This window comes from Chaetodon auriga, chromosome 8 (assembly GCF_051107435.1).
Source record: "Chaetodon auriga isolate fChaAug3 chromosome 8, fChaAug3.hap1, whole genome shotgun sequence".
Lineage (NCBI taxonomy): Eukaryota > Metazoa > Chordata > Actinopteri > Chaetodontiformes > Chaetodontidae > Chaetodon > Chaetodon auriga.
Window position 1 is genome coordinate 21,092,160 of NC_135081.1, and position 26,906 is coordinate 21,119,065.

The following is a 26,906-nucleotide window of genomic DNA, read 5'->3' on the forward strand; positions in this document are numbered from 1 at the left end:
CAATGAAATTCATATAAAAGTAGATTTATTACCACAAAAATAGGACATCCTGTATGTAGTGCATAAATAGCTTTGATGTGAGGCTACACAGCACTGGAGGTAACTGCACTGCCTCTGTGTGCACTGGATACATTCTAATGCAAACATGGGAAAGATGGGCATCCTGTGGAGAAAGGCACTAAAACAATCAGTAACGTAGCATCAAGCTAGCACACGTCGTCTGAAGAATCCTCTCCCTGGTCCCGCTGTGCTTCTGCCTCAGCCAATCAGGAGGCCTCACCGGCGCTGAGCGCGTACAACCAGAGGTCACAAGAGTTCGTCAAGGTCCAGACATTTTTCAAGGAGGAGGTGTAAACCTACACTGAAGTCAACATGTTAATTCATAACATGAAATTGGAGCCGAGGCCTTGGACTGGAAGTAAACAGCAGTGAAGATGTGAGTAGAAATCTGCATAAAAGAAGTTTAGCTTATGCTCTGTTGAAAAGTTCAGACCTGCAAAACCTTAAACCTAATAATGGTGCTGCATTGTTTTGGTTCTGCTTACTGTCTTCCTCGTGGTTTTGGGACTACAGAGATAAACTGAAGCAAAGCCACAAGCTTTGAAAGTGCTCCATGGTGTTTTTTTTTTTTCCACCAGCTAGTGGCTAACTGTGTCTGCTGGTTGGGCAGGTAGCATACTGTGGGTTTATCTGACAACAGCTGCAGTTGGAAACGGGTTGATAACAGCTGTGAGAATGAACCATGCAGTCAATTTCCAGGACCCTGAAACCAAAGCAAATTAAATAAGAACTGGCCAAAAAGATCCACCGAGCTGCAGTGCTGCAGCTTTCTTTTCAGGTTAGTTGCTAGAAACAGCCCCTTTCACAATATGAATGGTAATTTAATCCATTGTTAATATAAAAATAGTGATTAATGCAGCTGTAAGTCAGAACTAGAATAATGCCTCTCGTGATGTGCAGACACATGCTGGCCTGTTTACACTGGAACTCCTGCAGGTATTTGATGCATTTTTCCTTGATGAATTACTGGACAGTTCAGACACATGGACCTAGAGCTCCTTGCCATTGTAAACACAATGTTGACATCATACAGACATACAAAATATATAAATATATACAAAACATGTATATGTCTCCAGTGTTTTGCTACAGTGATGCACTTGCACTGTTTATTTTGGTCTTCCTCACGTGTGTGTGCTGTTCACCAGAACCAGACCCGATGGACTCTGTATGTTGAGATTTCATTATACTTCTTCCCAAAAAACAATGTCCCAAATCCTTCATCCTTGCATCTTTGAGATTCTGACCGATTGAATCTTCTTTTTACGTTTGGAAACGTCACTCACGACTGAGGCACACAACAGCAAGGGATTTCCTGGTGAATGTAGGCAATTAAAACGGATCCTATTCATTGAGCTGGAATGAAAAAAAATGCATCAAGTGCTACCTGACTGGGACTCTAGAGCCAGCACCAAAAAACAGGCAGTTAAAGGCTTCCACTGCTCCTCCTTTAGGTGTGAATTAGTAATGCATACTGTTTGGAAAAGAGGAAAAGTGACACTGTTCTTCAGCAGCAGATGGCTCTGGTGAAAGCAGCAAGGCAGCTGGAGGTCTGAAATGTTTGACAAAACCTGCTATGGAGTCGTTGATTAAAACTCAAGGGAGTCTCGGTGCTTTGCAAGCTTTGTAGGAGCATGGGAGAAAGGCATATGCAGATTTTTGTTTTGCAGGTCTTATTTACTGTCTGCGAGAGCTCGCGTGCCAGGACTATGACAAAAACCCATCACTGTGGACGCCGTCGGGTTGAGGAAGACCTGGTGTCAAAACAGAGTCCTGACCAGTCTCCTCCCCTTGGCCTTGATTCGGGGGAAAGTGGCGCTCGTCTCGGTGCTGATCGGCTGTGAGCCCAGAGGAGTGTGTCCGCCTTTCCTTCTCAACAGGAAGTCAACGCTGGATGACGTCATGGCATAGAAGACGTTTCCTGTTGGAGGGATGACCAGTTCTGCGTGAGAAGAGAAGAAGAGAGACAAAATCCGTAAGAAACGTTTTCAGATCTTCTGCTGACAAACAAAAAAACGGACCAAATTTATTGCCCAAATAATGACTGTTCAGGGTCAAAACACGAAATAATGAGCATCAAAAGAAGCCTGTGCTGCAGTAAAAACGTGAAGTTATCCATACAGCTGAAAAGCATTAGTAAAAACCTCAAGATGATCTCAGTTTTGCCTCCATTTTGCTGCACTGGAACCCGTCTTTACCTTTTCCTTCAGGCAGAAGTTGGATCAGCTCATATCTGGATGCCTGTTTGGGGTCCTGATTGTGCTTTTCTAAGGCAGAGCTGATCACAGTGGGGGTCTTGTCATTGCTCGTAACCTGAGGGCAGAGGAGAGAATAACAATGACAGTAGGACAGCTTGATTTGCACTGATGACATCCTGCGTTCCCACTATCCTGAGGATCCCATCCTGATGACTATCATTATGGGATCCTTGCAGATGAGAGGAGAGGCTGCAGCATGTCGCAGATAATTTGGGACAGAGCGTTTTCTACTCTGTCACTGCTGCTGTAAATTGGATTCAAGTGGTTTGAATCAGTACCAGTATGCTTCGATACAGGTTTCCATCCTGCAGGTCCATCCGTATCCTGATGATTCGCATGTCGGGCCCCGAACCTTGGATGTTATTGGGGGGGTTGTTGCCGCAGGAGGCTGATCGGCGGTGTGATTTTGTGGGAGTGGATGGAGTCAACGTGGCGGGGGTGGAGTCGTTGCTTGGAGGAGACGTGTCAACATCCAGGCAGGACACAGATGGAGATCTCATATGCTGCCATAGGAAAAAAAAACGGTGATAATGATTTCCAAGGATGTGACTGTTTTTCTAGCATAATATTCAAGTACAGAACGACGCAGTGTTTGTGAATCCTGCTAAATAAATGCAAAGTTTGCCTAAAAATACATGTAATAATATATTACCTTTGTGAGTTTTGACAGCAGATTATTGACAGGGGAGGGGAAGTCAAAGAGGCTGTCGCTGTCACCAGCCAGGCTGGTCCGGGAGGTACTCAGGCTGTCAACACACGAATAATCATTTTAGTTGTACAATTCTGTAAGATCAGGGGACTTATGGGAGAAAAAAGGATGGTCAAAATCAAAGCTGAGACATGCTGACTTATTCCTTCATATACTCAAGAACCAAATTGAATTTCACTGTCTGTCTTACTCTGGGCACTGTGTGATGATGACTGTTGGAGTAAGGCCACGGGGGCTCGGGTCACCAGGCGCTTCAATTTCATTGGACAGTCTGTAGCTGAAATAGATCATCCAACGAATATCAATTTAAATTTGACAAATACTTTTTTCGTGATAAGAGCAATGAATTATTAGTTGCTGTATATAATGTATTTAAAGGCCCAGTGTGCAGGATTTAGTGGCATCTAGTGGGGATGTTGCAGATTGCAACCAAGTGAAGACCCCTTGCCTCAAGCTCCCCTTTGGGGGCTGCTAAACATACAAAAGGCGCTCTCTGGAGTCAGTGTTTGGTTTGTCCCTTCTGGGCTACTGTGGAAACATGGCGGTGCAACATGGGAGACTCAGTGGAGAAGGACCCGCTCCAACTGTGGATATAAAGAGGTAAGAGCCAAGAACAGGTGACAGGTGTGCCCCATTTCTGCCATATTCTGCCAAAAGATCCATCCAAATTTTCCACACTGGACCATTAAGACATTTGTTTAAACACCTGAACCAAACGTATAGATATTTACCTTTCCTCCTCTCTTAGTGTCGGCACACTCTGATACCACTGCACGAAGGCCTCGTCAGTGGTAAAAACACAGTTTTTGCAGGAAGACTGCAGGAGCCGGATTTGAGCTAAAACCTCGAATTCCTGTTAACAAAGAGACATATCACCACAAAGTTTCAGAATAAAAAAAAGCACACATGTTGGCTGATCTAGTATTACTGTGCCAGCTCTTTTTTTCCTCCCTCATCTTGCACCTCACAGCACCCTCCACTTAATCATTTCCTGCCTCAGATATTAAGTTACCTCTGCTCGCTCTAATATGCTCTTATCCCCCCAAAAATTATCCCCCGTATCTCTCCTCTTTGTGTAGCTCTTACTTTGTTCAGTTCTTCTCTCTAACGGGATTTTTGTCAGAGTGCTGCAGCTCTAACTCAAGCACACCTGACTGCTCGCTTGTTATGTCAGGGCTGCAGAAACAGAAGCTGAGTGCACGGTATCAGAGCATCAGCCACATGCACTGTCTCTTATTATAAGCGTTAAAGTAGATTGTTCATCTTTTGACCTCTTATCTCACACACTGACGCACATTACGACACTCACCCTTCTCCTTTTGTCAAAGTTGATGTAGCCGTTCTGCAAAGGGAAGGACAGGATGTGTTATGTCGGTTTGGTAATTGTAAAACACTGAGCAACTTCCAGGGGTTGTGACCAGCGTTGGCCTTGATAGAGATGAGAGAGACTTACATCCAACCTGTCTTTGACCGCTGTGTCCAGCATGGTGAGGTCTGTGAGGAAGATACCCAGGTAGGGCACAGTGCCCTGGGCGTTGGACTGTGTAAGAAGCAAAAAAAAGTGTTTCATCCGTCCCCCAGAGGTTTCTATTCACACCGTAAAGCGCCCACACAGCGAGGGATTTCAGAGCAGCCGCCTGCAGCTATTTTTCAAACGATGGCTCAGGATTCAGCACATCACACCGGCACACACGACAGCCGCTCTGTTCCACTTCGCCGCCGCGTGCCGGTCGAGCCCCCTTACAACCCTCCATCAAACCGCCAAAACACCCCCCGCTTAGCAAAAGTGACATCAGAGTCATGTTTGAATGTGGTGTTTTCAAGTGCTTTTAGTTTGAAATCCATTATCAAACCCTCAGCAAAACCACTGAGCTTTTTATCAGTTATACATGAGTGCTTTCAGCTTTGACTCACGCGTGTGACCGAGACCTTTATTGTCTTTTTATGACACAGAACATACACTGTATATGCAATGAGATAAGATTCATAAGCCCGTAAAATGCACCTGAATCCAAGTTCAACCACAGATCCTTTTTCTGAAGATATTCTACCACATTTTGTCCCCTAACTTTTACAAATCTAATGACACTTTTGCAGAGTCTTACATCATTCCTGAATCTACCAAGGTCTCCCATAAAGGCCTGTGGGGGTGTACAACCCCTCAGGCTAAAATGATTGGTATGCACACCAGACGTGAGCTATAAAGTTCGTGAAAATTGTTCTTTTTTAATGTGATTGAAGATCTGAGGTTTTGCCTGAGTAACAAATGTTGAGGCCCTTTCAAGTTGCTCCTCTGTGACTGGAGCTGAAATCTGAAATGTCTTGGTGACCCCAGATGATTTAACACCCCAGTGAGAAGAATTTACAAAATTTAAACTGTGCATGTGACTGTACTGTACAACAGTCTTTGGCTTCATTCGAGGAGGGAGGGAGTTTTCCCAAACCTATATGTTCAACTCAGTGACTCCACAAACAAGCCTGCCTCCCTGAAAGCTGCCAGCCTTCATTTTCACTCAACTTACCTTATTAAGGTGTTTGTTGTTGAGCCTGTTGTCAAGGTTGGCGAACTTTGATGTGCCCTCCTGCAAGAGGAAAGCAAGGAAATTCTCAGATTCAAGTTCATTGACTTTGGAAACAACTGTTTTCTGTTGTGTCCATATTTTAGCTGTTCTGGTGCTGCTGATCTGTTAGCAACAGTCCACAGGTAAACAGGTTCATTGGTAACGGGTGATAGTATCATGACTGGGTATGAAAGTTGCTCACAGGCGAGGATGGAACGAGGTTCACCATTTTGTGAACACATGATAGGATAAAGGAGATTACTGCATGGACTCAGGAACACTTGTCGGTAAACACAGTTCATTTGTTAACGATTGCTTCCTGTTTTTATTTACGTCACAGCTCCCCAACTTTTTTGGAATTGGAGTTGTAAGGTGACACTGAACCGTCTAGAGATCTATCATGACAGCTTGACGTTAGCCAAAAAATGTTGTGAATAATTTCATTCCCCAAACTTTTAGTAAGTCTTTTATTAGTCTGAATCATTCATCTTACACTCTGTCTGCTAGTCGTAGTCATTTTTAGACAAGCTGAGAGATGAAGGGAAGCAAGTAACTGCTGAAAAAAATCAAAGGGCAACAGAAGGCGATGGTGTTTTTCTGGAATCAAAGCTCAGAGTGAAGCTCAAAATGAAAGCAAATGTTTGGATGAATTCCTTTGGGGGTATCATGGGTAAAATCGCAGCTAATGCAAAGGTATTGATGCCTGCACTGCACCATAACAGCGAATCAAAACACAGCTAATCCTGCCAACTTCCCCAACTCTGACACTGTGCAAACTAAATATAATGCACATCTTCAGATGGGTGTCTCACATCGACGTGAAAGTGTTGACAGAATAAGGGCAGTTCTACTCAACCAGATTAGGCTGGTTTCTGGTCTTAAAAGCAGCCATAAATCTCTACCACTGAATGTTGTTTGCAGCTGAGGATAAGGCTCGACTTCAGTCTGTGCAATTTAGCAAATGTGGTCCGGTAGTGGCACTTGACAGACACATTAATAAATCTCTCATATTGCTGCTCAAGCATGTGATGCTCGTCACCGGGATGTGAGATATCAGTCAAAGTGCAGAAGAGTCACATGGTTTTTCAAAGCTGCAGTTAGAGGCTTAACAGACTTCACCATAGGCAAGCGCTGTTGTTTTTAGCCATGCTAGCTGCACGGCTTCAGGGATAGCAATGTTGGTCAGACCACCCTGAAATATCTTGACAGCAATTAGGTGGATTCAGAAGAAATTTTTTGCACGGGCGTTAATGGTTCCCAGAGGATGAATTGTTCAAACTGGCCAAATACCTACAAAACTAATTACGTCACATCAGCTGTGCTTTGTGTTTAGTGCTAATTAGCAAGTGTTAGCATACTACCACGCTGATCTGACAAGGCAAATCAAAAGTCAAGTCTAATTTATTTCTTTGGCATCTCTATAATATTTTGTGCTAATTAGCAAGCATTAGCATGATTAAACACTAAGCAAAGATGGCTAACATAGTGGCACTGTCATTGTGAGCATGTTAGCATGCTGGCATTAGCATTTAGCTCAATGCCTATAATCACTCGGCCTCACAGAACTGCTCGTGTGGCTGTAGACTGTAAGTCTGTTTAACAACATCAAGCTTAAATCTCCTGATGTTCGTTTAAGATATTAGAGAGTATTTGACTTTCTGTTTTCCCACATGGATTACCTTAGATATTACACAGTAATTTCTAAAATCATGTCCAAAACTGTGGCGATATGGAGTCAAACACTGGTAATTAAATACCAAACCAAGTCTTTCATTGTCTTTCTGAATGTAGCTCTAAAGCTTCAGAAGTTAATGCTTCCACAGTGCACAGTTACTTATCATACACACAGGCATAAACTCAGTGTTTGTAGTGGCTGAGAGAAAGTTAGACAAAAAAGTGCCTTTGAAGATTTTTTTAGCAAGGCGGTAAAAAAGATAAGCGGTAAAAGCATCCAACAGCAACCAAGAACAACACAGATGTGAGCAAAAATAGGCCTGAAACAAGTTCAAGACATCAGAGAAGAGTTGTTGAAAAGTGACTCGAAAGGAACGAAAACTGCACTCCAACACTTCAACCCTGCGAGTTCAAACCGGCGGCTTTCAGGCACAAGAAGCCACTCCTGCAGCCTCGAAGCATCCACTTAGTTCTCTCATTAACACACACACACACACACAAGGGATCAAATGACAATACTCATTATTCAGACTCAAAGCTTTCACTTTAAATGAAACTGGTTTAATGCTGTGGCGCGACCCACCCACCGAACTGCCTCATTCAGCCTGATTTCCTGTTTTCAATTTTGAAAATGTGCTGTAGATGACATTTTCCTTTGTCACTCTGTATTTAGTCTTCACAGAAACGTACCTCCTTCAGGAGTCCTCTGCTTTGTGAGTAGTTGTCTTTGTCTGAGAATATTTCTGACAGCTCCTCGTATCTCCTCACCGCCTCCCTGTCAAGTGACCAAAACACTCAGTTAATGAACATTTAGATTTCGTAGTCAATTGTAATCAGGATATTTTGTACAAGCTGAATTTGAAGATAATGCAAAGTCAAAAGCATCAACTGGAATTGTGTGTTAGTAGTGAGAGAGTGATGGAAAAAAAAACTGAGTGTTGTTTAACACCAAACACCAAATGTTTAATATCATTAAGAGAATAACGCTGAGTCAGACGATGCCGTGACTGAGGATGGCTCGATACTGCTGAACTGGCATTTTCTAGTTTTAGATTAAGGAAAGACATTTCACTTCTGCTTCTTTATGAGGCTGACTTTAGATTTATTTACAAGGTTGCCTTGGCATTTAATAAATAAATTGCCCTGAAGGTAACACTGTTTTCCTGTAAGGCTGTTTGAGGCTATGAAGAAACTGTGCTCCTCGTCCTTTATCTGTATTAACTGTCTTTAACTTACCGTTAATATGATACTTTATGAAGAGGAGCTGTTTTTAACGTTTTTGAACACATGATCAGATATATATGTTCTGATCCATCTGAAAGTGATTTTACTGTATTTTTTTTTGACATTTTCTTTTAGGTAATATGATTAACTGATTTGCTGTTCAGTCTAAAATGATGCCTTCAAATGTCTCGTTTTGTCTAATCAACAGTCCAAAAGTGCAAATAATGCAGATTTCCGCCTGTTTGTTCGCAGTAATACACCAAAATTTGAGGTTTAGCATGTAGCATTCGCCTCCTCACTGCATGTTAGTGAAATCTCTGCTCCTGTTATCCTCTGTCCTCTTTGGACCACCTTGGAAAAGCACAAGTGAAACTAACAACATTAAAAATGCCATTTAAAGTAGGCGTGACACTTCGCTAACGAGCACAGTCATGTTATTACCTCAAACAAGTTATTACACCATGAGAGAGATCTTTTATTTTGAAATCTGTGCTGGAGTCATAAAAGTGGCTCGGCTGCAATTCCATGGTCACCAGCAGAGGTCAATAAAAGGCTCAGTCACTTAATACTACAATACCGACAGTACTGCACATCCCATTGTACTGTACAAAATATTTGCTGCTATTTTCCAGTTAACTTTTTAACTGTTCTTTTTTTTTTTTTTTTTACTTGCATCCAAACTTGTCTAATTACTTTATGTCATTTATTGTCGTTTTATACAAGACGATCAGAAAGGACAGGAAACTAAGAATTTCACTGTTCTGATCTCTGTGTCAAAGACAGTGAAGTCCTCACACGTTTTTAAATCTTAATTCCTTGTTTAAACTGAGAGTTGTTCAGCTGCGGACCTGTCAGTGTCCTGCCACGTCTTCCTCAGCCGGTGGATGGGGTTACTCTGCAGGGCCGACACGATGGCGTACAGGGAGGAGAAGTTCTTCCTGGCTCGGCACTCCTGTTGAAAGCACACACACATTTGCATGCACACACACAGACATACTGTAACTGAGAACACCTGTGGGGGTGGATCTGGCTCGTATTAAGTTACAGTGTCGGCCTGAGGTGCTCAATAATGCATACGGCTAAAGAGGTTTGTCCCAGAAGAAACCTGGGACGAGCTTAGGACGGCAGTTTGGCAGCAAACCAGCGATACCTGACTTTGCCAAAAGCAGCTTCGTACGGGAATACTGGAGAGAAGCTGTGTTTTATTCACGGATAAAGAAGCTTTGAAAGGAATAAAAGTCCTCATGTGACCATAACAACCAAGGACGGGATATGTTTATGCGTGCGCGTTTGATCCCGTTGTTGCTTTGAGCTCCTCAGTATTTTAAAAGAATCCGATTGTTGTGCATAATAACCACTTCTACATAATTCATTTACATTTCTCTTGTATAACACCGACATTCAATCCTTTACTGTTTGCCTTGAGGTCGCATCACATTTTTCGACTCAGCACATTCCTGGTGTGTACTGTTCATGCAGAGTTTCCTATTGCATTTCTTGAAGGTGTGCTGGAACTGTAAGTCCACTTCCAGCATAAAAACATGCTGATTTTAACAGTCTCTTCAGAAGTGGTTAACCACCAAACGCACTCAATTAGAGAGAGCATTATTTTGATATTTGCTGCTGCTCTGTCCAGAAAAGAACCACAAATCAAGGCTCATTACTGTGTTCAGCTCTCAGCTATTGATTAAAGTGAAATTATGAGTACAGTCACAGCACAAACCAGGCTGACTGTGAATTTGTGATGGTCTGTACAAGATCGCAGCTCAGAATAGGATTATTATGGTTAGGAGATTAATGGGGGTTTATTGTAGGAAAATGCACAGTTGAAGGGTTTGGAAGACTTCAAACTCCAGCTGACATACAGCCAACAGTGTCATTTCATGATGAACCCTTGTGAAAAGCTTCTTAAAATGGCATCAAGTCCTGCATCTTTATGGCTGTGACCTTTGATTGTTTGCATACTGACCTCTGCCACGCTGATCCATTTCTCCAGCAGCCGGGCTCTCTGCTGGGTGCGTAGCTTCGTCGGCCAAAGGCAGGATGCTAAAACTGCATTGGCCAACTTGTTGAACTGACGTATGGTGGCCCGGACGGACCAACAAACGTCTTCCCTCCCTTTCTTATCCCTCTGGGACCACAGTGACCCGAGGCAGTGATACGGGACCAGACGGACAAACAGCTCCTGATAGGTGACGGCAAATAGATCTTTAAATAACAGGCGGCCTTGTAAAAATCACTAATCAAACCGTGCAATGCAAGCATGCAAACATATTCTATCAACCAAAAGGCTTTAATTTTCCATTTCCTTGGTCAGAATTTGCTTCATGCCTCCATCAAAAACAGGCTCAGTCTTACAAAAAGGACTTACTGTCTCTATCTTGGTGAGCTGCTCTGCAATGAGGGCTGCAGGGAATCCCAGGATGCTGGTGGCTTCAAACATGGAGGCGTCAGGCGGAGAGCTGGTGAAACTGCTTTGATCTGCAAAGGATGAAGCAGTTCAATAAAACTGTGCATCTGGAATATAAAACACACCTTTGTTTATAGGTGTTGTATATCTTTACAATCCTTTAGTTGCAAGGACCAGTTTCTCTCTGATCCTTTGCTGTGTTCAGTCTAATAATGAAACTGTTTTGTCCCAGAGAATGGTGACTTAACCAAGTTATCCAGTTATCTCAGGAAAACCCCAGGAAATGAAATATCTCCTTGTAATGAGAAAATAATGTTATCTTGTGATAATGAGGACTTCACTCATGACCTCACGATTAGAGGATGAGAGGGAACAAGATTAAGAGTCAATGCTAACAGATCTGAAGCTGTACTGACGCAGCGGTGCTTTGAGCTATATGCTAATGCTAACATACTAACAGGTTTAGCAGGTGTAATGTTCACCATTTTCACCTGCACAGCCCTCAGTCATTGCAGTCTGTATTTGACTCTGTGTGGGAAGCTCAACCCACTGTCATCCTTTGTCACACCCTGTGCAAAACAACCTTCATGGACTGGCTAACTCTTACCTATCTGACCTGAAATACAAGCGTATGTCTGCGTCAAAACCTCGTCTATTGAAGCCTTAACTGCGTCTTTTAAATCCCAGTCAAAATGCAGACCTTTATGGGCATCAGGGAGCAGGGCTTTCTCGCTGAGCTCCTCGGCTATCCTGAGGAGGCGAGCGCGGAGGTCGGCTGCAGATGAGGTGTCCTGGGGGAGGAGGGGAGCCAGGCGCAGCAGGCGAGAGGGCTCCCCCAAACTCTTAAAGTCCTCAGGATACTCGGAGAGCCACGTGCTGAACACTGTACACACCGCTCTGCAAACATGAGAAGGAAGAAATTATTCTACCCGTTCGCCCTAAATTTCGTAGTGATTCAGCATTTCCACGGCTTTAAGGAATGTCAGTCCAAACTTTACGGGTCCCAACAACCTGATAATCTTTTGTTTTTTAAGCATTGACCTCCAGACAGAAGTGCTGTGTCAGGTCACCAGGAACCAACTTATGCCTCATAGGTTTAAAGAATAATTTTCAAATCAATGATCAGATTTCGCACGGAGACAGTGAAAGGAGTTGTGATGGTGGGACTCGCATCGGTTTCAGGTTTAAACCCTGAGCTGTTGTAGGTTGCCAGAAGCGGATAAACAAGCTATTGCAGATTGGAATTGATTGAATATATTGATGTTTTCCGACACATCTAAAAAGTTGCCAAGAAATCACGTTCTCAAGGGGTTTAGACAAGAAAAGCAGCTTAGAGATGAGTCTATAAATGAGTGGAAGCGAAGGATCAGGATTGTTCTTGTAACAGGAGCTGAAAGTAAGCTGGGTTATAAAAAAGCTATTCATAACAGCCTAACAGTAAGCCTGGGCCAGCAGCGCCAAGGACCCTTTCAAGAAGAGTTCAAACGATAGCTGACATCTGTATATAAGGAAAAACTAATTAAACAATGGTCATTTTTGTTGATGTAGTTCTGGTCCACAGCTCCACACATATATTTAAGTACACACACAAACACATCACCTGTCACACTACAAGTTCCACAGAGATGTCGGAGAGCATTTTCAAAAACTCACTTGTTGAAAGATTGTCTCGTCTGGCTCCTCTCGCTGTCCCCGGGCGGGTTCTCCAATCTGTTAACAGAAAAGGAAAAAGGTAGTGAAGCAGAAAAACAGAAATATCAGTATCATTCGGCTTCAAAGATGAGCATCTGCTGTGTCATAAATAATACTTATGCCTTGTGATGGATTTATTTATGGATTGCTTTTTAGAGAAGGCGTCGTCCTGATGCTAACAGGTAAACACAGCCAGGACGCTAAACTGACCCTCCTTTGTGTTGCTGCTTTGGAAAATCTTTCCAAACAGGCGTTTCATATAAATGCCTCTATTATTTAATAAAGACTTGATAACAGAGCCAAGAGCCTTCAAAAGCAAGGTTTTTTTTTGGTTGAATTCTGCTGCAGTTATTTTTAAATAGGCAAACGGGTGCTTTCTGCATTGTGTGGCTTGAAGCTTGAGGACAAACACTAACACTAACACCTGCTTATCTTGTAAAAAGGGAAATTGGGCTCACAGTAAACTGATCAATCAGTTTTGCCAATTCTAACCATTTAACTGCACTTTAGTATTTAGCGCGCCAGCAGTGTGGCTGTAAACATGGTGGCGTCTGTCAGTCGGTCCACTGCTTTGCTCTGGACTGAAATATCTCAACATCTACAGGATGACTTTGTCCAGACATTCATGGTTCCAAGAGGATGAATCCTGCTGACTTTGGTGATCCTCTGACTTGTCCTCTAGCGCCACCATGAGGTTGACATTTGTGGTTTTGAGCGAAATGTCTCAACAATGTTCAACATTCATGTTCCCCTAAGGTGGATTTGGTGATCTGTCTTGACTCAGGTGCCACCATGATGTCAAAATTTTACTTTGTCCAATCTTTGGTTTATGATATTTAGATACCTGCAAAGCCAATGACATTCCCAGCAGCCTCTGCAGTGCTTTGTGTTCAGTCCTTATTTGTTAGCATGCTAACAGGCTAAACTAAAACGGTGAATATTGCAAATATTAACCTGCTAAACATCAGCATGTTAGAAGTATCCCAGAGCTGCTGGTGTGACTTTAGACACTCAGTTTAGTTATAAATCTGTTCCTCCAGACTCTCCAAATTTCTCCATTCACTTCTCGTCTTCCTCCACCCGGACTCCCACAGGACAGGATCAGCCTGAGATTTCATCACTTCACACAGCACAAACCCAGCCAAACAGGATACTGACAGCTGCTGTGGTTGCTCTACATCATTGCACCTGGAGCTGCTATCATACCAGTCGTTTAACCTGTTGTTGTTTTTTTCCCCATCTTAAAAAAACAACAAAAAAAAAAACACTGCCTGAAAACCAGGTTGTCTTACAAACAAAAACCTCTCCCACCTGTCGGTGAGGATGTCCAGCACTCTCTTCGTGGAGGTGAAGGATCGATAGGTGGAGAGGAAGATGGTGATGAAGGAGGAGTCTCCCATTGAAAACGAGTGGAGGAGGTGGAGCACCAGCTTCTCTTCCGTCCCTGCTTTCACACACTGCGAGCGAGAAACTGACGACTGGAGGAAGGCAGAGAGGAAAAGCAGCAGAGAGTTAATGCACAAATAGGAGCCGCTGGTCTCAAGCGGCGCGTCCAATCAGTCATGAGCGACTTACCACTGGATTGCTGGGGCCACCATGCTGCTGTTTGACCGCCACTGTGTAGATCACTCCATCCTCCTCTTCCTCCACCACAGTGGACTGCAGAGCAGACAAACCAGATTAAGACAGCGTTCATGTTTTGCAAAGAAAGCATGAAAATCCTTCTTTAATCTGAGAGAGAGAGAGAACTTTTTGCTGATTCAATGTGCCATCCTTTTACTGCATTAAGCAAACTTACATAATTAGATGCTGTCATTAAAATGACTGAGATATAATCTGCTCTACAAGAGACGGCCAGCATCCGTGTATGTGTTTAAAAAAAGGCACAAAATCCAGCTGCTCTGAACTCATTTCTCACATCCTACATGGAGCTGTAACGATCCTGTTTTAGCCTCGGGTAAAGTCCCTGACACAGTTACCCTATTTTCTACTAGTACTGACTCACAGGCACATTTTCCCTTGCATGTGCAACACAGCTGGCCTTACCAGATCCAGAGGACAGTACCAGGTAGTCTTCATTGGTGAGGGCTCTGCCTGAAGAAGAGACCCAAACAAAGCAGGCATTAATGCAGAAGTCCTGAACTTATTTGTCTTATTAGAAAAGGCATTATGATCGTGCTCTATAATCATTAAGTGGAACAGTCTGAGGCGGTGGTTTCAAACTGATCCTGACCCAAAATCACAGACTGCATGTCCACTTTGACCACAGAACGACTTTCCTTTTTATAGCTGGTTTCATGTGATGAATCACGAATGCAGCACTTACATTCGTCTTCTTATGCACATTACCATGACATTACCTTTGTACTGCCTTCATTCTCACTGCTACCAAGTATTTTGCACTTGTATTGTGATATTACACTGATATTGTGTGTATTCATATATGCATATAGTTTTTCCTTATTCATTTCTTCCTTTAGTGCTTCATTATGCAGTCCTGTGTTGTATAATGACAGTAAAGCTACGCCATGAAAATCTGACAAAACTTAAAAACATTTTGTATTTTTGTATCTCTCTCTAATTCAATTGGCAGATGGAAACATGTGCATCACTGTTATTATCATTAAGCTCATCATCTTTCAGGACTTTGAGGGCTCTGTATACACAAGATGCAACAAAGATCCTCAATTTTAACTTCATAGTCTAATAAATATCATGCAGCCTCCACATTTTCGGCACTCTAGCAGCACTCTAACGACCTGCACAGGATTTACTCATATTTTCCTATTTCATATGTTATATCTAACCAAATATTGATCTACAAGCATGACAAACAGGGTTGATCTTTTTTAATCAGAGTTTAAATGGTGCACTGCAATGAAACATAATGACACAATTTCAGATTAATAATCCAGCACCATGTGTGCCAGCCACACACATAAACACCCCAGATGACGCATGCAAACAGAAAATGATGCTAATTAATAACATACACTCATACATGCTTGGATGTTGTTTAAAATGGAGCCTTCTTGATGCCTTAAAATCATCAAACTGCCTACGGCCAAGTATAATCAATTTGTAAGAATGTCTCTAGTGCCCAGTTTTATCAGCCTCTACATATTGACACACAGGGCTGATAGCAGGATCCCACAGCCCCAGTCATGTGTGCTAATACTATAAAACACACATCTTAATGTGCCTTTAAACATACATTTAAGTAATTCAAGTGCTATCGTTTAATGCATGAGTATTTCCATTTTCTATACGCCTTTATACTTCAACTTCACTACATTTCAGGGGCAAATTTCATACTTTTTGCCACACTACATTTATCTGACAGCAACTATTTACTTTTCAGATCGAGATTTTACATTAAAATAAACATACAACAGCCTTGTAAAATACATTTGGTTAAAGAATAAACCCCACTTTATTGGCATGTAACCCCTTACAAAAAACAGTATTGTTGGAGCTTTATGAGTTTTATTATTATTGTTACATTTCAGTATTGTTACTTTCACTTAAGCAAAGGGTCTGAGTCCGTCTCCACCACCATGTTTGACATAAGTTTGAAGTATGTCCACATTCATACTGCAGAGTTTGAGATAAAAATGGAAAATCAGCATTTCTCAACATGTTTCACTGATGCAAGCTGATCTTTAAAAGCATCATGAACATTAATATTTCACATGTAGTTGCTGTCTATTAGTCTTAGTTCTCGCAGTAAAGGAGCTGTCAGCTAATCTGAGAATGACAGTAGGTCACGGCCTTCTGTTGTGATTTGTTGTTGGTGGGTGAGGCCGTCATTTTGTTTACATCCGGATCGCAGATGCATTTTAGTGACACACTGATCAATAACACTACACACTGATGGTTTCGCAACTGTGACTTTCCATGATTAAAAAAAAACAACTGCGTGACTAAAACACTGTGTGAGGTCACCCTGGTTGTCTGGCAAAATCTCCAGACCATTTTAGACTGTTTGTGAGTCAACAGTTTTGGTCTTCAAAAGGCCTGGGCAGCACCTTGGCAACACAACAAATACACCAAAAACACCAAATCCGCTTCAACCATTTTGGCGCTTAATTAGCCTCTGAAAAAGTAAAGCTAATGACCGTCTTGCATTTTCATTAATTTTGCATGTACTGACTTGTGATCTTTCTCAAATGCAAATTCAAAGAGCGCACATTCGGCAAGAAATACAGTAATACAGACAGCATAAGTGCCCGAGTTCTGCCATTCCTCCTGTCCAACCCATGGCGTAATTAGATGTAATCAGCACACGTTAGCCTCTATTAGCCCCTTTCAAATTACCTTGACTTGACTTGGTCGAAGGTCAACACTGAAAGCAGGCGCTCCTCGCATTCAAAAATGGTCCTACTGCACTGAATTATACAGTACGTGTATCAAACCTGTTATTCCACCTGCTATCTCTGCTCACTTCTACGCAAATCCGCCTGCGATTCTATCTTTCCCATGAAAGCAGCCCAAGCACACAAACACACACACAAAAAGGAAAAAAATGGTCACACAAGTTACCTTCGGCTCAGCAAGTCCAGACAGGTAGCAACTCCCAAGCTTCCTGGAAATCTTCAGGATAAAAGTACGAATAGCATTTTTGTTTTCTCCACTTTCTCTCATCTGTCGTTCCCTCTTTTCTCTCTCTCTCTCTCTACGCTTGACCGTCTCTTGTTTCACTGGCGGTTGACCTGGATCTGTGTGTTTATGTGTTTACTGTTCGCCTCTCTGCGTCTTGTGGCTCTATATCACAAAGACACACCTGAAGCAGGAGCTAAGTCCGGCCCCTGCGAGCCTGCATCACCTGGGCACACCCATTAGACACACACAGACAAACACACACACACTACAAACATAGAGGGATATGCTGGGGTTGATAGCACAACACTCATTTCCAGTGAGTCACATTTTACAGTCAGACACAGACACACATACAGTAAAAGCTTGAAACGCTCGCATACAGACACTCTGCTCACACAAATGCAGACCCTCATCAATAGACACATGCATGGGCACTTTCCTGCACGCACACGCACACACACACACACACACTGAGAGACAAAGCCCCGAAGCTATTTCCAGAACAATACCCCCTCTCTTTCAGTCTCTCCTCTCCTGCTCTCTTTGTCTTTGCAGATGACCTTCCTATGCAGATAAACCAGTTTAACCAAGTATCCTGTTTAATACAAAACTGAGCAAAACAACCATTAGAACATCTAACACCAGGTAAAAGTTGGGCAGCCCTCATACTGTATTTTCATTTAGAGGCCTGACACGCTGTCTGAGCAGTAAGAGGCTTGTAGTCTTGTAATGAGAGGTGATAAATGTTCAGACAGCCACTAAACCAGGAAGCAAGCTGTGTTTATTTAAGGAGCTAATGACATCGCAGAGTGAAGCCATGTTAACTAGGGGGAGACTTTACACAGATACGTGTATGTGTGGAGGGCAGTTAGTTTATTAGTGTTTGTCGGCTCAGACACAACCCAGACAATGATTAAAGCAGTATTCATTGACTTGTAAGTGCTTTACACTATTCATTGATTTCTTTTTGCAGTGCAACAGGCTGGAAACACATTTACCTCATGAAGTTGTGACGTGTTAGCAAACAGTTGCCTATTTAAATATGCAGAAGATGCTTTAGCATTCATTATGCTTCTGTCTGCCTGACTACTGTAAGTCCAATATTGATCCTCCTTTTTGCTTTATTTTTGGGTTGACATAGCTGTAGCTGTAGCTGTGAGTTGTAAAACCAAAACAATGAGCTAAAAGATGCTAAAATTCTCGGTGGCACTGAGATTAACTGCATTTTCTCTTAATTTGTTAGTACAAGCGACACCTCTCACATTCCGTGGTGTCATTTAATCAAATTTAATCCTGTGCTAATACGAAAATATTGATTGGTGTAACTTTAACAGAGAATAGAATTTTACCCTTTAGCCAAGTCCTCCAGATGAAAAGATGCTTACTTACTTACTTTAAGTGCGAACAGAAAAGCATTAAAGTTAAAGGCAAAATGTTATTCAAACAGGACTGACACAGTTTGTGGCGTCAAGTCTGCTAATGAGCATTAGTCATCAAAAAAGCCAGACTACACACAAAGTAAACTGTATTTACTCTGACTGAAAGCCTGACATCACCTATCATTAGGCCCTGCTAGACACAACTTGTAAAAGATTTATTTATTTTGAGTACATACTGAAAGTCATTGATACAATCCATTATTTACATTTTCACTTAGCTGAGGCTTCATGAAATATTCAGGACTTGCTGATAGAAGAAAAACACAAAATTACAATTCTGTTAAAACAAAGTAGGCATGTTGGGCTCTGACACAGAAGTCAAACACAAGTGGAACTCATAGTTAGCCATCAAACACTGTCTTAACTTGCTTATATATAAGATAGTATGATTTCCCCCCAAAGCACAGAAGAGTGAAAGTGATTGGAAGCTCCTTTTCTGGTCACTTGTTTTGGCGTTTAGCACAGTGACCCTGCGGGCCTTTAGGGTTAGGGTTAGCCCTATGGCATGTAAGATACCAGAGCTGGTACGCTGAGATACTGGAGATAAAAGTATATTCTGTGGAGCATCAGTTGGGTTTGCTTTCTCAAACCAGGCTGAATCTGGGTCAGAGAAACCGGCCTTTTCTGTGGAGACACTTTTCAAAGCGTGGTAGGTGTGTGTAATTTGGAGTTCAGCTGCCTCAAAGGCTGGTGAATAAACATCATGATTACAGGGCACTGTGGTGGGTGGCATGATTTGGTTGTGGTTCATAAGAAAGACTCTGCAGCTGTTATTGCATGTCAAAGTTTTACCAAAACCACATATTCTTCCCTTATGTACCATCATTGTTGCCATAGAGCACTTTGTTTATGTGCTTTTGAAAGATGGGATCATGCAGGGCCCGAAGCACTCCTTTTCTTACAGTCCCCCCACCCCCAGCTGCATACAGGAAGTACATAATAAGTGGAGACAAACACAGGAAGCAGGACATGCTGTCGTGTTGCGAAGCTATTTTTCTTCCCTTCTCCTTCCATCACAAACCCAGGCTGCGTCAACCCCTCGTCCTGAAAAACTACGTCAGCTATTGGACGGCAACAGGCAGGAAGCCGACTCTCTATTTTCACCCCCCCGAGCTCAAAAAACAACCAGCTCCAACCTTTTTCCTTAAACAAATCCATGCAGTTGGACTTCCACAGTGCAAAAGCTTTGGCTTTGAACAAATACACACTCTGCTGCTGCCCTTATTTACGACCCTACACAAGTCCCTCCACCAAACAGGGGGTCATAAATACATCTTCTGAAGCTTTATTTAAAGATAAGCATTGTTTTTTGAGTGGTCCACGACCCCGACCCCTTCCTTCCTATCTTTCTCTCCGCTCCTCTTCTCACGCTTTCATCTGTGTATCCCTTGGTGCCCGTTATCTACTCTCTTTCAAGTAAAACTCTGTGGCATCAGAGTCAAAGCTCCTCTATTCCCCTTAAAGGAAAAAAAAATCCCCCTGTGGATACGATTACTCTGTTTCTGTAGATATCATCAGTCTGTGATGTTCAGCAAGTTAGTTTGAAGGCAATAGTTGACTTTTCAGCTTGTAAACTTTTCAAGTAGGTGGACACTTGAACATGTTCAACATATTAGTTCACCATCATGGGCATTAATTTGCTGTTATAACCATCAGCAGGCTTTCCACGAGATTTTGGAACCTGGGACCAGCTGCATGAGCCCAGTTTAAGACTAGACTTGTCCTTAGGCTGGTCTTTAATTCTCAGATTAACTAGCCTAATTAAATCTGTAGCATAAATATTAAGACTGACTTTAGTTTGAGATAGGAAAGTTAGCCACCTCTCCTCCTGGTTAAGCCTGAGGTGAGAGCTTTGTGGCAACAGTGTGTTAGAACCAATGAGAAGGGTGGATTCTGCTGCACTACGTCCAAGTCCACGTGCTTTTTTGGGAGCTTGGTGCCTGGTAAACTAAACCGTGGAGGAACAGGAATTGATTGTTGGTGGACCCCTTTAGTCCTACCCCACCTGACAGAGTCCATCACCCAGACGGGAAGCAGCCTGGTGTCATCACCACACAGCTCCCAGTTCAGAGGAAGAGAAATGGAACTCTTAAAAAACCATGAAGGTTTTTTTCCAGGTGGGACTGTGATAGTTCATGCAAACTGTCAGGGGTATAGTGATCTGTCAGATGGGTGATGTGATGACTGACAGCTGGAAAATCAACTCAAATGTGTTGATCTTCCACCGTTAACTGTCGCTGTTGCATCCGCCATTTTTTCTTTTCGGTGAAATCTCTTATTTCAGCCATGATGCATTGTGCAACAGGCTATCTAAGTCAGTCTTACATCAGTCACTCATATGGCAGATTTATGCAACAGGTAAATTTAAGTGTCAATACTCTGACTTAATTTTATATATAAGTCAAAGACTCTGTCTATTTTTATGCAACTGGCCCCTGGCTGCAGGTATTGCTCCCATTCAGCCACAAGAACATTAGTGTCACTGATGCTGGGCGATAAAGCCCGGCTTAACACGCCAGTATACGCCATCAGAGCTGCTTGTCGGATGGACAAAACAGGAGCCAGGGTTTGAAGTCCTCTCTTCAGCTCTATTTTTCATTGGTGGCACACTTATTACTGTCTTGTTTCATATGTACAACCAATACCAATTTAATATGCAATGAATGATTTTGCAGGAGAGACTGTCTGATTTGCACCGCTATCTCCGCATTTAAATGACACAACAGGCCCTTCTGTCCTTTGAAACCATTATCTGCATTTGGCCAGTAGTCCCCTGACAGCAGAAAAATGCAAAACCCAGCAAGAAAATAGGCTCAAAAATGCAAAACACTTCATCAATATCTGTTATCTGCTCCCATGCCAGAATGTCTCAGGCGTGATTTTTTTATCTCAATGAAACTGAACTTGAAAACACAATTTGTTTCTTTCACCCACAAGCTTCATTGTTCACTCGAGGTTGCCACTTCATGCGTTCTGACTCACACATTCAAGTTTCCCTCATTAAAAAATGAGCAAGTGGCTGTATTGGATTCCACTCGACGGACTGTCCTTGGAGACATCCTGTGATACTGGATACTGTTTATAGGGAGAGCAGGTGTACACCACATCGACCAGCCAAACCGCCACATGCATTATTTACTGCAAGGTCCAACAGCCGCCATGTGACAGGAGCATAGAGGAAGTCTGCTCATTCGGAAAGAGAGTCAGCGCAACTTCTTTTTTTAGCTTCAAGGAGTTTCTTGATGCCCAGTGTGAAGTAAAACCAGAGAGCCATTTGCAGGTCATGTGTGCTGAAGGCAAGAGGGTTGGTCAGTACATCACCATGACTCAGGGCAAATGATTGTTGGCAATATATCTGCTGTTGTGGTCTGAAGGTTTTTAACATGTGTAAGAAATCTCAACACCCTGACTGTGTGTGAAGTTCAGACGGCAGTCATCTGAAAGCGTTCAGATAAGCCTCAACAAACCTCACTATCAAGTCTTTAAACATTAACAGAGGTGAAATTTCGTGGGAATTTTACCTGTACCTTTTAACTTCCCCAATTTTACTTCAACTTTAGTCTGTACTACATATACGTCAGCCTGGAGTCAGTGCATTTCAATGATGAGCTGGATAAAAGTTGAGAAGTTTTCCCGATAAAAGAAATACAGGAGTGCAGAAAAATGTCTAAAAAGTACGTTGATCAAGAGTCTGCAGCCATGCCAGCTGCCCTGTGAGGCTCAGTGGTGCTTTGAGCTAAACGCTAACATCAGCATGCTAACATGCTAACAATGACAATGTTGATGCAAAGCATGTATAGTGTTTAGCATGTTCAGCCTCTTAGTTTAGCATGTCAGAATGCTGACATTTGCTAATTAGCAACAAAGACAAAGTAAATGATGGGGTCCTCATTAGTTTTGCGGGTCTTAAAACAAAGTATTGGAGCAGTTTGAATTTTGACATGCTGTTGGCGCTACAGGAAACATTAAAGTATCATCAGTGTTTTCACCAGCTGTCCTAAAGGAGATATAAATTATAGTTCTGATAGCTGTTGAGATGTATCACGAAACACTGAACATTGCAACCTCATGGTGGCGCAAGAGGAAAGGTCAGGGGATCACCAAAGTTGCTAAGATTTATCTTCTGGGTATCAGGAAAAGAAAATTAATGACATATGCATCCAATAGATTGGACATATTTCAGCCTGGATCGATGGAACAGTGGAGAAGCTGAGCTGAGACTCCAACGAAACCTTTAGAAAAGTAACTTTAGAAGAGAGCTTCTGGGAAGTTTATGGATATGCACCAAGTCCCAATGACTGATGGTAAATTTTCGTGCCAGCTGAAGGAAATATTGTTTAAATCATGATGGTTTCAGTTTCTAACAGCAAGTGCTGTAGTGGATGCTGATTTGTCTTAGAATATGAACAGTAAATCCCAAGAGCGCACTTTATTTCTTCAGAAAGAAAGAAGAAACGAATGCGAATGAGGAATTGCACTGAGCTACATGAGCTTGTGGAGGTTAGCCATCACGACTTCAGCTTCGATTGCCATTAGAAACACTTCACTAGATGAACGGTTTTGTGGTGGAGCTACAATGTTATTGCCCTGGTTTGAGTCTGCGTATCAATATTCCCTTTAAAAATGAGTTTCATTTCCATCTATGTAGCTTCTTGAATTTATTCAGCTCGTGGAAACTAACAGCATTTGGCGAAAAACACACATACACCATCTTCATTTGTCTCTCTTTCTGTCTGACTCTCGATGACTTTATTCCCTCGTGGTTTTCTGAAAACTAGACGTCTGCATCTGCTGTTGATCCCAGAAGCTGGTGGTTGAATGCAGCCTGTACGTACAGTTTCACAGAAGAATGGTCTAAATGCTGTTAGCTGTGTCGGCCAGAGGAGCCACGACAAATAAAAAGCTCTCCTAATCCCCTCTCAGAAGAAAAAAACTAATAAAAAAGGTAGCAGGAGACTGAAATAACAGCACAAAGAAAGCTTCATGTCACTCTCTGCATCGCACTCCAGTGACAAGATGACAGATGTGTTTCAATGAGGCCAAAGAAAAACACTCACCTGTGAAGTTTCCACTTCATCCCTGCCTCTCCCCCTCCCTGATTGGTTGCTCGGCGTGCCGCTATCAGGTGGAAGGGGCCGGTAGCCAATGAGAGGCACCTCGCTCGACTCCACCCCCGGCAGGTCATAACCACCTGTTCGCATGTTACGGGGCAGCATGGCGCCAGCTGCCACAGACAGGAAGAACATAAAAAAAGAAGTGCGTCATGGTCTTGGTTTGGTGTTTTAACTCACCAAAAACACATTTCTGATCTGCTGTCCCTGTATGTTACAAACCATCCAGACCTCTCAGACGGACTGGGACAGGTGTGCTTCTGTCCTCAGAGACATCAAACGTGAAGAAGTTCCGTTTCTTTTCATAATCTGAAACACAATCTCGGAAATCTGGAGGTCTGCTTCAACTTTCAGTTCTTTAAAACTGAGGTTTAAATCTTGTCTGGTCGTCACTTCCTTTTATTAACATGGTCCAATTCATTCATACCTTCATTTTTCTTATTTTCTTTCTTCTTTTTTTACTCAATTATGTCTCATTTTATCCTCTATTTTATTTAACTCTTCTTAAATGCTTTTTATGTCTTTTTAAATGGCCTGTCTGTGTTTCTTTTAAATCTGGTCTTAAAGGATGGGTTCACAGCTTCTCACACATGTCTTAAAACAATAATCAGGAGCCTGTATAAATATTAAAACTGGTTTTGCTTGCTGTAATTATTCCTCTGGTTCATTCCGGCCATTAAAAGATCCCTTTCTCATGAGCTTGCAGTGTAACTGATGCAGGACAAAATCCAGAGTCCTCATTCTGTTCTGTACTGTTTTAAAAAGCTAATAAACTATCCTTGAATACCTTATGTAAAGCATTTTGAATTTCCTTGAACTTATAGTAAACTTTGAAGTAGTAAGATAAAACATGGGCAGGATGAACTCTTAATGATCACATTTCAGTCGAATTAGAACAAACTGTATAACAATCAATGCACTGCTGCTTTAATTTCAGTGTCTGAGTCCTTGTTTGTTGTCACAAAAGTAACTATGAGAACTCCGGGCCTGCTGAGGATCAACAGTGGACGGTAAACCAGCCCCAGTTTGGCCTTTAAAAACAGTTTAGCAACCTTTGAGTACAAATTGGAGGCATTTTAAATGAAAGGAACACACTCCAGTGCAGCTTGGAGGCCATTTCGTGCGTGATTTGTTTAACACATTAATTGTGCCCCACAGCAGGTCAGGATTTGCATAGCAAGCCCTCCCTCTACCCCCCTTTGGTATTTGGATTGCCATGAAGATAGACATCTAGTAAACACTGTTTCAGGAAGAGAGGTGTAGGAGGGAGGCAGATGCAGGGGCTGATAGTGTATGAGCACTATGGAAATGTGAACTTTTGCACGCCTGAACTACCAGAATGAAACCAGTGTTTGAGCGTAACAGCTGGGCAGGTGGTGCATTACATATTGATAAACGATGTGTGCTATGCAGTTTCTTTTGGACTTTGTGAGCAAAACGTACAGAATGACTATCAGGTGGCTGCTGCAGCTGAAAATCCACAGAATCAAACCCCCTGAAGACCCCTTGTTGACTCACAGCTCTGAAAGGAAGGGCAGGGGCTAAACGGCCTCAAGTGTGACATAAAAATGTGCTGGCGCTCCAACTTTCCATCGTGCTTTTGTCTTGGACTCCTGCAGCTCTGTAGTATTTGTGCAACATTCTCTTACATAATCCCTGATCATTGTTTGCAGTTTTGCTCATTATAACCTCGCTTAATAAACCCGTTTGTAGCCTGCATGAGAGAGGAAAAGAGACGCGCAGGCCTGCAGGGAAACAAGTCCTAAACAGAGCAGTTTATGCTCTGACCAACGGCTCTGCAGACATCTGAATGGCTGCTATTCACTGGCTCTGACCACATATGACTTAAGTGTACACACACGTACAGCTGTAACTAGGTTACAGTTAAGTCACACCCTTTTACCTAATGTTCCTTTTCTGCACGATAAATGCAGCCATAGGGTGGTGCTGCAGTTGTGTGTGAGCCGCTGTCACAATGTGAGCTGGATGATGAGAATTAAGCCTGACGCTGTAAAAGTTTGTGCGTGCTGACACTCCTGTTACAACACAGCAAAGTGACGGACGCTTTGCTTCCTACTATGAGTCACTCAGTGATATGAAGGGCCTGGATATTTAACAAGAGGAGATAAAATTAAGCAAACAGTGGAAGAGAAACGAGGGCGGCTGTAAATCCACTTACTGATAGCCGAGTGTCATTCGCGGGGATGTGGGATATCCAACCGTGCTCAGCTGGATCCAGGCAGCATTCGGGCAGGGTGACCGCTGGCTCAGCTGAGGAGAGTCGCGCCCATCTGTACCACCGTCACCGGCGACAACGACGAGGGAGATCCGTCCTCCGCCTCCTCCACCCTCCTCTCTCTCCCCTCTATCAGTGTCCACACACCGCTCGTCTGTCCAGACTTCAGCGGCTGATAGCGCACTTCGGCCAAGCTGCAAACTCCCTCCCTCTCCTCCTCTCTCTCTCTCTCTCTCTCTCTCTCTCTCGCTCTCTCTCTCCCCCCTCTCTCTCTCTGGCGTCGCAGTTCCTGTATGTTGTGCACTCAGCGCTTTGGCAACAGCTCGGTCTCTCTGGGTGGCGCGCAGGATGAGGACACTGTGCACCACACCGGCTTCGGCGCACCGCTCCACGGGGGAAATGTCACTTCAGGGACCGAGGAAGAGCCACGTCTCGCGCACGGACGCATTTCCGCACCTGCGCGTACACACGCACCTCATGTAACCTAATCCTGACCGTAACCCTGAATCCGAAAGACCATGGGTTAACTTTGTAACTTCATGTTAAAGAATGTGTTCATGTTTCCGATATTATCCTCAACTTTTCAACTTAATTTCAGCCATTAAACAAACCCTGATCTTAAATTTTAAATGTAATTTACAGCCTGATCCCAATTCTAACCCTGAACTCGAGCCCTGATGTTCAGATGATAATAATACTAACTCCAGTATTTCCATTTTATGATACTTTATTTTCCTGTTTAAATACATTTGAGATGAACATAGTGCTTTCTACTCTTGTTTGACAGCTATACAGTAATCAATAGTTCCTTTGCAGAACAGTCTTTACAGCACAAAAATCCAGTAATGTAGTATACTGTGTATTGATATAACACCCTCAGGGGCATAGCAAGTACTTGTACTTACCTGTAAGTACAATTTTGCATGCAGG

General features: G+C 42.8%; 1 protein-coding gene across 2 annotated transcripts; it reads right to left on the reverse strand.

Annotated features, from left to right (window-relative positions):
- Positions 1 to 10: 10 nt before the first annotated feature.
- On the reverse strand, positions 11 to 26,172 carry rgl2 (ral guanine nucleotide dissociation stimulator-like 2). 2 transcript variants are annotated; one of them, XM_076737376.1, is made up of 20 exons: positions 25,920 to 26,172; positions 23,687 to 23,853; positions 14,635 to 14,682; positions 14,164 to 14,247; positions 13,900 to 14,066; positions 12,550 to 12,606; positions 11,597 to 11,793; positions 10,858 to 10,967; positions 10,456 to 10,671; positions 9,335 to 9,438; positions 7,953 to 8,037; positions 5,550 to 5,609; positions 4,481 to 4,567; positions 4,337 to 4,369; positions 3,759 to 3,880; positions 3,218 to 3,304; positions 2,971 to 3,064; positions 2,597 to 2,821; positions 2,259 to 2,373; positions 11 to 2,002 (listed from the first exon to the last, which is right to left on the reverse strand). In XM_076737376.1, exons 2-20 carry the CDS (start codon positions 23,843 to 23,845, stop codon positions 1,821 to 1,823), a joined length of 2,232 nt encoding a protein of 743 aa, XP_076593491.1. In that variant the 5' UTR covers positions 23,846 to 23,853; positions 25,920 to 26,172; the 3' UTR covers positions 11 to 1,820. The 2 variants fall into 2 exon arrangements, with proteins under 2 accessions (XP_076593491.1, XP_076593492.1); XM_076737377.1 differs by lacking the exons at positions 23,687 to 23,853; positions 25,920 to 26,172 and adding an exon at positions 17,131 to 17,337.
- Positions 26,173 to 26,906: the final 734 nt, after the last annotated feature.

Bases quoted from the DNA above. Each gene is read 5' to 3' on its own strand.
- rgl2 (XM_076737376.1), bottom strand. From the start codon at position 23,845: ATGCTGCCCCGTAACATGCGAACAGGTGGTTATGACCTGCCGGGGGTG. The intron at 14,683-23,686 runs GTGAGTGTTTTT...TCTCTTCTTCAG, and splicing joins ATGAAGTGGAAACTTCACAG to GCAGAGCCCTCACCAATGAA. The intron at 4,568-5,549 runs GTAAGTTGAGTG...CTTCTTACACAG, and splicing joins ACAACAAACACCTTAATAAG to TCCAACGCCCAGGGCACTGT.